This window comes from Podarcis vaucheri (assembly GCF_965113315.1).
Source record: "Podarcis vaucheri genome assembly, chromosome: 4".
Classification (NCBI taxonomy): Eukaryota; Metazoa; Chordata; class Lepidosauria; order Squamata; family Lacertidae; genus Podarcis; species Podarcis vaucheri.
Window position 1 is genome coordinate 68,218,006 of NC_138762.1, and position 13,216 is coordinate 68,231,221.

A 13,216-nucleotide genomic window follows, 5' to 3' on the forward strand; every position below is an offset into this window, starting at 1 on the left:
CAGTTTGGAAGGCAGGCTATTGCTGCAATTAAGGCAGTTAAGAATGCTATCTAGCGAAGAGTTTTATTGATACTACACCTATTTCTTGTTGGACTCTTCTGGGGATGCCAGAGATGGTTTTCCTCCTTCTCAATTTCCGTCTCCGCTGTAGTACGGATTGTGAGTGAACAAGAGAGCAGCGTATACTAGCCTCTCTGTCAAAACCAACTCCTGCAACCCATAAATAGGTCTCATTAGCTTTTGGAAATAGTAAACAAATTGTTATGACTGGAAGACAGTGGAGGTCATGTGAGCACTTTGGATTGTGCCTGCAAATAAATATAAGGCAGACCTTGTACAACTCTCATGGAAAAAAATCACCGTGTACCACAGCGTTGCTTCTATGATCCCTGTTCCCTCTGAGCAGCCTGCGTTGCCAAAAGTTACAAAAGGTAGGAGAGGGGAATGAAAGGGATGCAGGGAAAGTTAGGCACTCTCATTAGCAAGGAACATTTACTGTAATGGTTTGTCCATTTATTATGGATATACAGGCACTGACATTTGTGAAATGAAAAGTAGCATTCAAGATGATCAGAAATTGGGCAGCTGTACTTTTTATTTTAATGCTTACATTGCAATGAAATTGTGGGGAAGCGAAGGGGCAGTTGCAAAAACCTGAGTCCAGCCTATCTTATTATACCGCATGTTTCAGAATAATGATTGCTCAAGAGCAGGATGCAACTAAGTTTTCCCTATATCAGTCCTTAGAGAACATTGTTAATGTCGAGACATATCTAAATGTTCACACTGATTTCATGGTCCGGTAACTGTAAATTAGATTGGTAATGAGTAATTACCACCAGTGTTTAATTGAGCTGAATTCCTAAACTAATGCTGATACTGTCATTACAGAGCAGCCATATCACTTACGTGTCATTACATCACATATCTGTTTTTACCTTGTAAGGTTGTCCTGTCTGACTTCCTGTTCGCTGTATAGATTCCTACATGTCCCTTTCTCCCAACACCCTTACGTTGTCAACACATGAAGAACAGGGTGAATGTTTCCAGATGCAAGACATCGTCGTTGCAAAGGGCATTTGCAAAGTGTGAACTAAAAGTAAGATTCTAAAAAGGAGCAGTCTTCTTATATTACAAGCTTTCTTCTTCATCACTTCTAATGCAAATGATATCTAGTATATATTGCTCCATGGTACATAGTATTTCCCTAATTAATCTGGGAAGAGATTAGCAACAAATAAGAACAGTGTCCTCCACCTAAAAGCTAGGTAAGTCAGACTATTTGTCCCTCCAACCCAATACTATCTGCTTTGACTGGCAGGGAGCTTTCTTGTTACCTGCTTCTTAACTGACACAGATAACATGCAAAAAACTGGAAAAAAGCATTACTGAAGGAGATTCAAATTATTTTTTAAAAAATGTGTTATGAGTATAAATAATTTGTTTTTCACTTGTTATTGGAGACTAAATTTTAGAAACAAATCTGAAAACCCTGTCAGCTATTCATCTGGCTAAAAATTCATTTACAAATTAAACATTGTGTTTCCATTTAGTAATAATAAACCATCTGATGTTACAGTAGATTTCCTTTCATCAAAGAGTTATAACTTGGCAAGGATCCCTTCTGAACAAATGTATCGGGGCAGTAGCTAAACATGAAGGTTCTCATGGTGTAATTTGAAAGGCAACAATATGAACTAAAAGTAGAGAGGAAGGGAATAAAAACCAAAAATCTTGATTCAAAAACCTGTACTTTCAATTCTGTATAATTATATCAACCATAATTATACACAGACATACACATACAGAGTACATTACATACAAATGTAAAACACCAAAAAGTAACTTTCTTGTAAAAGTTCTTCTTGAAATCTACTACAGGAGACCCCAAACAAAAATCCTATATTCCAACCATCACCAACACCACTGCAATAAGTGAACAGAAATCTTTAATATTGAACAAAAGCACTACGACACCCTACTGCCTTTCATTATTTTAGAACAAGTGTTAATGCATTGGGAGGGGTTCTGAACTTTTCAAGATGTTCTGGCACTTCTGTTGTTTGGAAACTTTTAGTGATATCTACAACAACTGAACAGAATAATCTCTAATAGCTTGGACACTGGAAACAGATTTTATTACAAGTTTTTAATTTGGTGTCATTGTGAACCTATTTTTATCACAGAAAAAAGCCACAGCATTTCTTGGAGCTTTCAAAAGTGAAATTTGTGCCCTAATCCTAAGCACATTGGCCAGCATCCAAATAGCAGCAAAACTATCTTTGTGAACTCAAAGTGGTTTTAGACTTATTAATCTCAAATAATAACCTACTCACTATGCCATGTGACAAACTGATTTGAAATGGTGGAGAGGCAGGGGGCAATGTTAGCTAAATTTCAATGTTAGCTAAATTTCAAGAGCAGTTATATGACGCTGGGATCACTATTCAGATAAAAGTGTCAAAAATTCAACTAGGCAAGATCAAAATCCAACTAAAAGTGAGATGGCATGGTAGTGGTTTGTGTGTAATTCCTTTTTGCAAGCCATTTCTCCATTCAGAATCAGCCCCTCAAAACTACTTCCCCATCTAGTAAGAAATAAAATACAGAGTACAGTCGTACCTTGGATCCCGAACGCCTTGCAAGTCGAACGTTTTGGCTCCCGAACACCGCAAACCCAGAAGTGACTATTCCAGTTAGCAAACTATTTTTGGAATCGTCCAACGGGGCTGCCTGCAGCCAATCAGAAGCTGCGCTTTGGTTTCCAAATGTTTTGGAAGTGGAATGGACTTCTGGAACGGATTCCATTCGACTTCCAAGGTACGACTGTACCCTTCTGTTCCGCCCCCTTTTGTAATGTCTGGTTTGGTCCTGAGCTGCTTTATCCTTATACTGTCCTTTATTTTTGTCCATTCTACATGGCAGAAAAAAACAACGAGTGTCTTAAATGAGCCTAGTATCCAAATAATTGGGGGGGGGGCCTTAGCTGGGGCAGGGAGCAGAATTTGCCCATCCTTGAAGCAGTGTATAAATTTGCAGCATGAGTTTAACCACATTTCTGCTTGATGATATGTGCAATTAAAAAAAGAATCCACAAAGAATGCTCCAAGAGAATGGCAGCTAAGAATATTCACATCCATCACCTGTTATCACCATGACATCAGATGAAGTGTTTGCCCTTGCCTGCGTGGTTTGATTTCAAACCATGCAGGCAAAGGAAATGGGATTTGCAGCAACCACTGGTCTGCAAACCCCACTTCCTTTGCCAGCACTGTTTGATTTCAAACTGCTGTGGCAATGGGATCCTTTCCTTTTATGCACCCTTTGCATGTGCAATTTGAAATAAAACCGTATGGGCAAAGGAACCATTTCCCTGTAGGGTTTGCTGTCAATGAGGCATGCTGCCAGTACCGATCACCTGATTGGTGCCGATAGCAAGTATTGTTTGGGACAGGATAAAATCAGGAGTCCACTTTAAGGCTCTCCCAATTGTTTCTGTGCAGCTACACCATTACTTGTCTCACACTTTACATCACATATGATGTTAGGTGTGTGACAGCTGACTGTAGTTTGGGCAGAATGTCCACACACACATATTTGATCCCCCATTCCTACAGAAATTTCAAAACACAAATTCAGATAAATGGATACCCCTCCCCCTGATAATTCCACAAGCCCAGTGTAATAAATTTTATCACAATAGAGCACAAGTATATTTTGTTCTGGTTATTCAGCTTGCCTTATTAGCAAGGATAAATGTGCATATATTACTTGGAAGGGTAATATAATTAACTCTCCCAAGCACTTCTGCTTTTGATAGATAAGCTTTTTAGGGGAAAACTGCATGGATATTTCTATTTAGTGTAATGCTCTCACCATGGAATGAAATAATGAACCAACAAGAGAACTGGTGAGTTCAGACATAGTGCTTAGTAAACCATGGTTTTGCCATTTTGAGAAAAAACCAGTATGAGTCTCAGACTTCTTAGCTCCTCCTCCCTCCTCTTCCTTATTTGGAAAGAAATAAGAAGCTTCTGCTTTAGAACTAACCACAGTTCCCTGATATAGCAAAACTTAGAGGACAATGGTTTATTTTAACTACGGTTAGTTAAAACCAACTATGGTTAGCCAAAACCCAGCCTTCCTGGTTTGTAAACTAACTGCCATTCTTGGAGGTTGGAGATAATGGAGAACCAAGGTTGTTTCTCAAATGAAAGCAGAAATTTTCAATTTTCTTGCATACGAAAGAAATGGGAGAGGAAGCATGTTAGCCCAAGGCTCATCTCATAACAGGAATGTAAGACAGAAAAAATATATCAGGGCTTTAAGAGACAGTTCTTCTGTAGGCAACCATGGCATCTTACTTCAGATATAACAGCACCAGTGTTGATGGAGACTCATGAGATTACCAATATAGCTTGTTTGGGCTGCAGTCCTATGCACATGTACCTAGAAGAAAGCCCCATTAAACAAAGTAGAACTGACTTTTGAGTAGACATGCATAGGATTTGACGGTTGAAGCTATAAAGCTTTGTTACGTTCTTGCCTTGGAAACCTTACATTTGCTGATCATAAACTCCTGTGTTTAGAGATATGCTCACCGTAATAAAATTAATGACTTGAACCACCTTTTTGTCAACAAAAAAAGAAGTACAAGAGATCTGTACCAGTGACATTGATGGGGATAATGCAAGAGGAAATCACTTGGGCATCTTGTTTCATTTTCTCCTCTGGAGTTGGGAGAGGTAGTGCTTTGCTCCAATTGGTTTGCTTATCCAGTGTAGAAGGGATATTATGTATTGGATTTTTCGGCCTCTGCCCTAACATGACATCTGTATCTTCTTCCTCCGGAGGGTGGGACTGTAAATGAATACAATCAAAATCAGTATCTACTCTTTTTACGAGATAAAGTTACTTTTTAAAAATATCAGAAAAAATAGATTTGGAGGTAGGTTTCAGGAAAGCAGTAATGAAGAGTGCGTTGCAATTTTAACACAGGAAGTCAAACTACCTCACATACTGGAAACATTTAGGAGCTGTAGTTTAAAATGAATTTTCAGAAGATGGAACCAGCTTCCAGTCAATGCTTAGCTTCTGCAAAGATGTATCGTGCTACATATGATCCATATGTACATGCCATTTTAGCAACTTTTTAGTAAGTTTTAAGTCCCATTATTGTATTTAGTTTGCTAAACATATAGTTGAATAAACATATCAAATCAGTTCCATGCAGACTTTCTGTTTATCAGTGTATAACTGACACAACAACCCTGGCTAATCTTGAATAAAATTACTTGAAGGCAAGTTACACTGGTTTTAATGGAATTCAGCATTATCCAAAGTATAGTTTGTACAGAAATTCAGTGGAACTTATTCCCAATCAGATGGGTTTAGAATTGCAGTTTAAGAGCCTGATCCTATCCTTAACTTCAAAGTAAGTCTCACGAATATTAATGAAACTGACTTCTAAGGAAACATGGGTAGGATCAGGACATATGTTTTATATCACACAGTAGCAACTGTGTACTAAAAGAAAAATGAAAAAGCAAAAGTTGAGCCACCACCTTCAAGTCTTAAGAATAACATTCAGAAGATCATGCAAAGTAATTCAGAATGTGCTACCCAAGCTACAAGGCACAAAAGATAAATAGGCACAAAGAGAGATTAGTTAACCAACTCCAAGAATAACTTTTTGAAAAGAAAGCAGGACTGTCATGCTTTGTAGTTTTACCAAGTGAGAGTAAAAGATCAGAAGCTGAAATCTGTGCTTATTGAGAAAACAGCAATTACTTCAGCAACAGGGCAGAAATACTACCTTCAGAGCTTTATAAAGTTCTCACTCTTCCATTTAACTGGTTACTGTTATTTGTACACAGCCCTGGAGGAGTTTATTTCTAAGCATTTTCTGTTCTGTTCTAAACATTTTCACCTCTTGTTTCCATTTGTTTCCATTTCCTACTTTGCTAACATGGATTTTCTGTCCTTGGCTCTCATTTACTCTGAAAAACTTGTAATACTTTTAGCTGTGGGTTAAAGGACCAACATTTGCTTTTACTGTATCTAGAGTGCTTAATATTGTACTATTTTCTAATGGATAATCACCTTCAAATAACTATAGTTCTCTTCATAAATAAATATCTTAACAAGGCTGAAGGCCCTGAATAGGCTTGCAGGCATTCTTAACCTCCTACATGTAGACTGAAGACCACACTTCACATCTATTTATATAAAATACAAGCAAGTCACTTGCTTACCTTGTTGAATCATCTGCAAAATAACCCACAAAAAATAATAACAAAAGGAACCAGTCTTCCCTCAAAATATTTTTGTCCATCCCTGGGTTAGGAAAACATTGCAGCTTTCTTTATCTGTTCTGCTTTTGTGCTGTTCCCAGCAGACATGAATAGCTCATATAAACTACTAGCACAAAAGACTTTGTTTCCTAGGTAACCTCTGGAAAAAGTTGATGCGTGCAAAAAAAAAAAAAGGCGGTTGGGTGGGGGGAGAGACCCACATAGCCTGTACTTTGTTGCTGATTCCTTCCCCTGCATAACAATAGCTTTCTGGACAAAGAAAGTGAAGTGACCTGACCACAGACTCTCTGACTGTCTGCCAATGCTACTCTTTAGCAAACAATAGCAATGATAACAGTCTATAGAACAAATTCATGCTTTGCTCTGCTATGGTTTGGATGTCTTCTTGTGGTTATCCAAAATCTCTGTCTAATTCTTTTCAGCACCCTACAAAAAACCCATCAGAGGCAAATTTGGTTGGGGCCTTTAAAACTAATTAGTGAAGGGAAACCCTCTTGTGAGCTGGTAAAACCTATTAAACCTACACCAAGGGGTGGGGGGGGGAGGGGGAGAAAAGTTGGTGTTCCTTGTTGATAAGAGCATAACATAAAGACAACAAAGTTAGTCAGCCAAAAAAAGCAAGCGAGAGAAAGGATTAGGGATGGAAAGGGACAGAATGAGTGAGAGGCTGTTATGTTAGTCTTTTTTCTGATACCTTTCGACTCCATGGGGTCATGTGGCAACACTCGGTGGGGGAGGGCGAGCGGGTGCTGTAAAACTATAAACATGAAATGTGGGGGGAAAGTGGTTAAAAATTTTTAAAACACATAGCTGAGAATGTTTCTGTGGTGTGGGCCAAACTCTTTATCGAGGCCAGACAGTATTGAATTTAAAATGTATCATCACTGCAAGCTGTTGTCATTCAGCAAAATTTTACTCATAACGTGATGTCAATCGGAATTTGCTCCCTGGTTTTCAATCTGCTTAACTTCTACACATGGTGGTTGGTTAGGGAGGGAAGTTAAGTGGCAGTAATCACGTGTGCAGATTATTATTATTTTTGCCACACCAGCCTTTTGATAGCTAATAATGCAGCCCTTGAAGCAACATATGAGGCTCTACCCATTGGCCACAAGGCCCTTTGGTGTTTTCTTGTGGTTTTATGACACACCAACATAGAATTTTAAAGATTTTCCCCCTCTCAAAAGTACTTCTGAAACCTTTGAAATATGTATGGGGAGTCTTAAGATTTTTTGTTTCCCCCCCATCATCTGTGGTGGTCGTGTTGTTTGTTTATGGATTTTATTCAGGTTGGATTTTATTCTGTTGAAACAGAAACATTTCAAAAACGGCAAAAGAAATTAGTACACTTTTGGTAGTAGAAATGTAAAAAGCTTTAAATGCATAACCTTAGGGCTAGCTGGGGAGTCTCAGAAAACTAGTGATGCCACTACTACTCACCTGGCTTAGAATACAAATTTTAATGCAACGTCATAAAATGCACCCAGATTAATACAAAGTGCTTCTCTAGCTCAGATCTTAAACTGAGGTGCTGTACCCTTCCTGATACCATGAACGGCAGCACTGTCGGCACCTAGGAGTGTGGCACTCCCAGGATACTTTCCTTAGTATGGATGTCAGACACCCTGAATTATAGAGAACACTTGCACCTGAGATACTGTACTCATGATTAGCAGGTGTCCTATGTGCCTAGCAGTGAGACCTCATAGTTGCTACCAGTCAGGCAACTGGGATGGGAAGGGGCAGCTGGCATGGGAGAAAGGAGTATGTGGAGGATTGTGAAGGCTCATAAGCAACTGAGGAGGGAGTTTGACTCCTAATGATGCCAAGACTATGTATGGCAGGGCCCAACTTTCACAATTGAATGTGGAATTAAACATTTCTGAGCACAATTCAAAGTGTTGGTGTTGACCTTTAAAGCCCTAAACAGCCTTGGCCCAGTATACCTGAAGGAGTGTCTATACCCCATTGTTCAGCCTGGACACTGAGGTCTTCCTCTGAGGGTCTTCTGGTGATTTCCTCACTGCAGGAAGTGACGTTACAGGGAACCAGGCAGAAGGCCTTCTTGGTAGTGACACCCTACCTGTCGAACGCCCTTCCTTCAGATATCAAGGAGATAAAGAACTACGTAACTTTCAGAAGACATCTGAAGGCAGCCCTGTACTGGGAAGTTTTTAATGTTTGATGTTTTACTACGTTTTATATATGCTGTAAGCCACCCAGAGTGGCTAGGGAAACCCAACCAGATGGACAGGGTGAAATTATTAAAGGTAAAGGTAAAGGTACCCCTGCCCAAACGGGCCAGTCTTGCCAGACTCTGGGGTTTGTGCGCCCATCTCACTCAAGAGGCCGGGGGCCAGCGCTGTCCGGAGACACTTCCGGGTCACGTGGCCAGCGTGACAACGCTGCTCTGGCGAGCCAGAGCCGCACACGGAACGCCGTTTACCTTCCCGCTGGTAAGCGGTACCTATTTATCTACTTGCCCCCGGGGGTGCTTTCGAACTGCTAGGTTGGCAGGCGCTGGGACCGAGCAGCGGGAGCGCACCCCGCCGCGGGGATTCGAACCGCCGACCTTTCGATCGGCAAGCCCTAGGCGCTGAGGCTTTAGCCCACAGCGCCACCCGCGTCCCGTGAAATTATTATTATTATTCAAATTAAGTTTCTAATTTGGGGAAGCTGGGGGAAATACCTGAGCTCTAGCCTGAATCTGAGGGGAGTTCACTTACCGCTATGGAAAACAGGTTTCTGAATATGAATTGCTTTCAGCTCAAGAGGCTGTCAGAAAGGTTTATGACAACAAAGTCTAGGTAGATCCAGATCTACAGGATGGGATACATTGTTTTGCCTAACAAAACACTTCTCCAGTAGGCTTCTCCTGTTTACAGGATGTAGGCTAGCTTTCAATTTTTTAACTACCTGCCTACTCAGATGATAACAGTATGATAACATAAGAAAGGGGGGAAATCTAAATAATCTGCTGGGGAAATTGGTTTCCATTTCCATCAATTCTGAGAGTCACATTTAGCATTTAATGGACTGATGGGATTTTGAGTCTGGTTGATAGTGTCCCTACAAATAATGAGTATTTGAACTTCCAGGGCTATTTTTCCAGAGTATTTACTGATGTTCTGACATTGCCAGTCACACCAAATGTATCTACAGCCTGATCAAGGAGCCTCTGGATAATCTGATGTATATTTAAGTAATTTATTTGACAATCTGGACTTGTTCAGGAACCCATTGTCACCCAAAAAATCTAAAAATTATATGCCTCCTGATCAGTATTTATGGGAGTATTTGCGTTCATTATTAGTTTCTATCAAGAAACATATTTTTTAGTCCACGTGCCATTGGATGCCCTATTGAACAGAACATTTCTACTCAGTTAAGCTTCAGTTTAATAAACCATCTGATGTGGCAAACTGCAGCTTGTGCAAACCCTGCAGACCATGGCTAGAAACCATTGTTTCCAATTTTGGTCCCCAAATTTGGTTTGCAAAGCTTGTGGAAACCATGGGTTGCTAGTTTCCTGTGTATACAGAGCTCCTTTGCAGCCATTTCCCCTTTCCCTTTGTGTGACCAGCTGAACAATCCAGCATTCAGCATGTAACCATGGACTACCAATTAAGCCAGGGCATAAGGGCAACTTTAAAACATGACTTCATATCCTGGCGTGTTTTGAAGCCATCAGCCCCGTAACAGGAAACTGTGGCTATGTGCTGAATTGTGGCTTGTTGAACAGCTACAAATGGGTTGAATGCTGCTCGTGTACATCCTAAACCAATATTTTTGGCTTACAGTTGCATGCAAGCAGAATAATAATAATAATAATAATAATAATAATAATAATACTAATAATAATGTAATTTATTACTTGTACCCTGCCCACCTGACTAGGTTGCCCTAGCCCAGGGGTCTGCAACCCACGGCTCTGGAGCCGCATGTGGCTCTTTTACACCTTTGCTGCGGCTCCGGGGCGGATACTAGCGAGGGGAGGAGGTGCATTGTGCGCCCCGACACTCCCCACTGTGGCGGGCGCTGTACTGGCTGTGACGTCACATGGGGGCGGTGCGTGCGTTAGTCACGCACCGTCCCGACGTCACCTTCCCGCCCGCTGTCAGATCGCGGCTCCGGAGATATATTTGTTTTAAATGTCGCAATGGTTTTGCGGCTCCCAGTTTTTCCCCCTTCAGAAACGGGTCCAAGTGGCTCTTTTTGTCTTAAAGGTTGCAGACCCCTGCCCTAGCCGAACATCCGCCACGGCTTCCGCGGCTTCCAATTGAGTGCAGGAAACTCCTGCAGCCAATCGGAAGCTGTGCCTTGGTTGTCGAACGTTTTTGGAAGTCGAATGGACTTCCAGAACAGATTCTGTTCAACAACCAAGGAACGACTGTATATTGACTTTTCAATTAAAGTAACAGAACAGCACATTTTTAACATTTAGCCCAGAAGATCACCTGTGTACTTTGGCATAGTTTGTTGGTGTCTGTGTGTTTGTGCGCACATGTGCATATATAGATGCAATGTTATGTACATTTACTGGGATCTGCTCATGCAGAATTAGTGTAAATGAAACAGCACACTTTGAAAATGTGCAATAAAGTAAGAGGCAGGATATGACTTGCCCCCATAGGTGGATTTAGGGGAGTGTGACTGGTTCGCCCCCAAAATGGGCACCAAGTCAAGAGGGTGCCACAATAATGAACAACGGAAGGTGAGGGCAGGGAGAGCTCAGCACCCTGCCCTCCATTTTAATGGGCTAATATGGCTCCTCACTTCTGAACTCTTAGAGGTGTACCTTTCTACATGAGTAATATGAATGCTAAGCATTGCTCTCCCAGTGGAGTGACTGCATATCGGCTGGACATAGGCCTGTTTTTAATTTTACAGCTTACACTAAGACCAAGGCAAAGAATACTGTGAACATTTTAACAATGCCTGGGATGGTTAAAGAAACATAATGAGGGGACTGGGAAAATTAGATGATAATAAACATGATTAGTTATTGTAACCACCTGATAATTAGTTTTGACTTTTAAAGGATATCTCTGTGCCTTCAGTAGCAGTATGATAAGATGTTTAGCAGATGCTGTTTCTCCTGCCACTGTCTAGCAAATCTCTCTCAGCCACATGATGATTAAAGTCAAAGATGTTCTGTGTGGATTAGAAGCTGGCAGCCCTTGCCACAATAACCAAGAGTATTGGGGGAAGAGGAATAACTTACTTTTAGCAAGGGATGGTTCTTTGTCTCTTTGTTCTTCTGGGTGTAGGTCACAGGGAGGGAGGGAAATGGGGGAGCCACCACAGAGATTTGGCCCAGGACTTTTTGTTCCCTGTTATCACTCCAGTTTCGTTGCTCTGTTTAGCAAAAACAGGAAATAAGAAAATTGTTCAGACTGATGTGTATTTTAAAATAATCTGCCATGAAAAGCCTAAACTTTGGTCAAGATGCAGTTCATGGGAAGTGTGTACATTGCTATGATCTCGAGGATATTCATAGGAGGAAGCAAGCTTTGTTACTGGACCAGTTCTCACGGGATGAGGATCCCCATCCTTAAAAGCACTAATAAGAGAAGTCCTTATTTGGCAAAAATGGGCAGTGCAACATGCATATCTTTGTACACATCCTCACACACCCTTCTCTAGGCAAGGAAGAGGCAGTCTCAAAGTTCAGTCTCTTTAGGAAACAATAGCAATGATAACTGGTGACACCCCCATTTATACTCCTTTGACTTACGTCCGACAGTGTATATGTGTGGTGCTGGGAAATAAATAAATAATTTATTTCATACCTGGAAATGGCAGGAGAGAGCAGCAGAGTCCTCATGGCTCATGCGGAGATCCTCTTCAGAGCCCAAAGAGGACATCAGTGTGGGTGGAGGAAGCCTCAAAGAGACAAGAGGCACAGCAGGTCTTTGTTTATGCTGCTGAGCCTCCCCACCTAACAGCTGGTGTGCGGGTAGCGCAGCAGTAGCAGCTGCTTTCCTGCACCACCTCTAGCCTCCTACCAGCCCCTAGTTGTGGAGATTTTTGAATATATCATTTTTGGTATGGACTGAAGAGACAGCAGCAGAGAGGGCATTTAAAAGATTATTAGAGGGTGCTCCCCACTTAATGCGATTTCACTTATGCATGTGGGACCTTGGAATGTAACCCCACGTAAGTGGGGAATCGCCTGTATTCCAGGAGAAATCACTCAAGGAAGGGTGAAAAGCAGGGCTAGTGAGAGGTATGGCTGGGGAGCAGATACGACTTTCAAAGCCCAGGGCCAGACAGAGAGGCCTGAAGGGCTGTATTTGACCTCCAGGCCTGGGGTTCCCCATCCTTGCTATAAGGTGGCAGAGTGAACACCCAGCAGGAACTGAGAAGCCTGATTTCAAGCTCAGCCTGTAAGCTGCTACACTATACCAATGAAGAAAAGTATTAACAGGTTTTTTTAAAGGTGGCAAACTGAAGTGATGATATGCTTCTCCTGCACATCTCCTCCTACTATTTGTACTGGACTCCAAGAAAGAACTAATTTGCACCCCTGGCAGAACATTTAAAACACATACACAGACAGATGAAGACAAATTTTCTTAGTTTTTGAATATAAATTCTGCAACCACCAAGTCACTTGCTAAGAACAAAGTGCAGGTGAATTAAGGCAAATGGCTCCAAATGATGGATGTGTTTAGTATCAAATAATTTAAGCAGGAAGCTATCAAGAACATATTAACTACTTGGTCTCTCTTGAGTCTTATTCAGCTAAAATATACCCAGAGTAGACTGAATGAAATAAATCAAGGTACTTACCATATTGGTTAAAATATTAGCTACCCCTGAATATAGGCCACACTCCTAAAATGAGATATCTTAAATCATGGCTTAAATCACAATGATAGGCTACATACAAGTTTTAT

At 41.1% G+C, this 13,216-nt stretch overlaps 1 protein-coding gene across 5 annotated transcripts in view; it reads right to left on the reverse strand.

The window, feature by feature from the left end:
• NHS (NHS actin remodeling regulator) overlaps positions 1-13,216 on the reverse strand; it is a 247,781-nt gene that overhangs the window by 11,208 nt on the left and 223,357 nt on the right. For 3 of the 5 annotated variants that reach the window (XM_082220851.1, XM_082220854.1, XM_082220853.1), the window contains exons 3-6: positions 11,539-11,672; positions 7,009-7,071; positions 4,668-4,860; positions 79-210 (exon numbers count right to left, since the gene is read on the reverse strand). In XM_082220851.1, coding sequence (XP_082076977.1) covers positions 79-210; positions 4,668-4,860; positions 7,009-7,071; positions 11,539-11,672 — 522 coding nt within the window. The other 2 variants (XM_082220852.1, XM_082220855.1) reach the window with 2 other exon arrangements.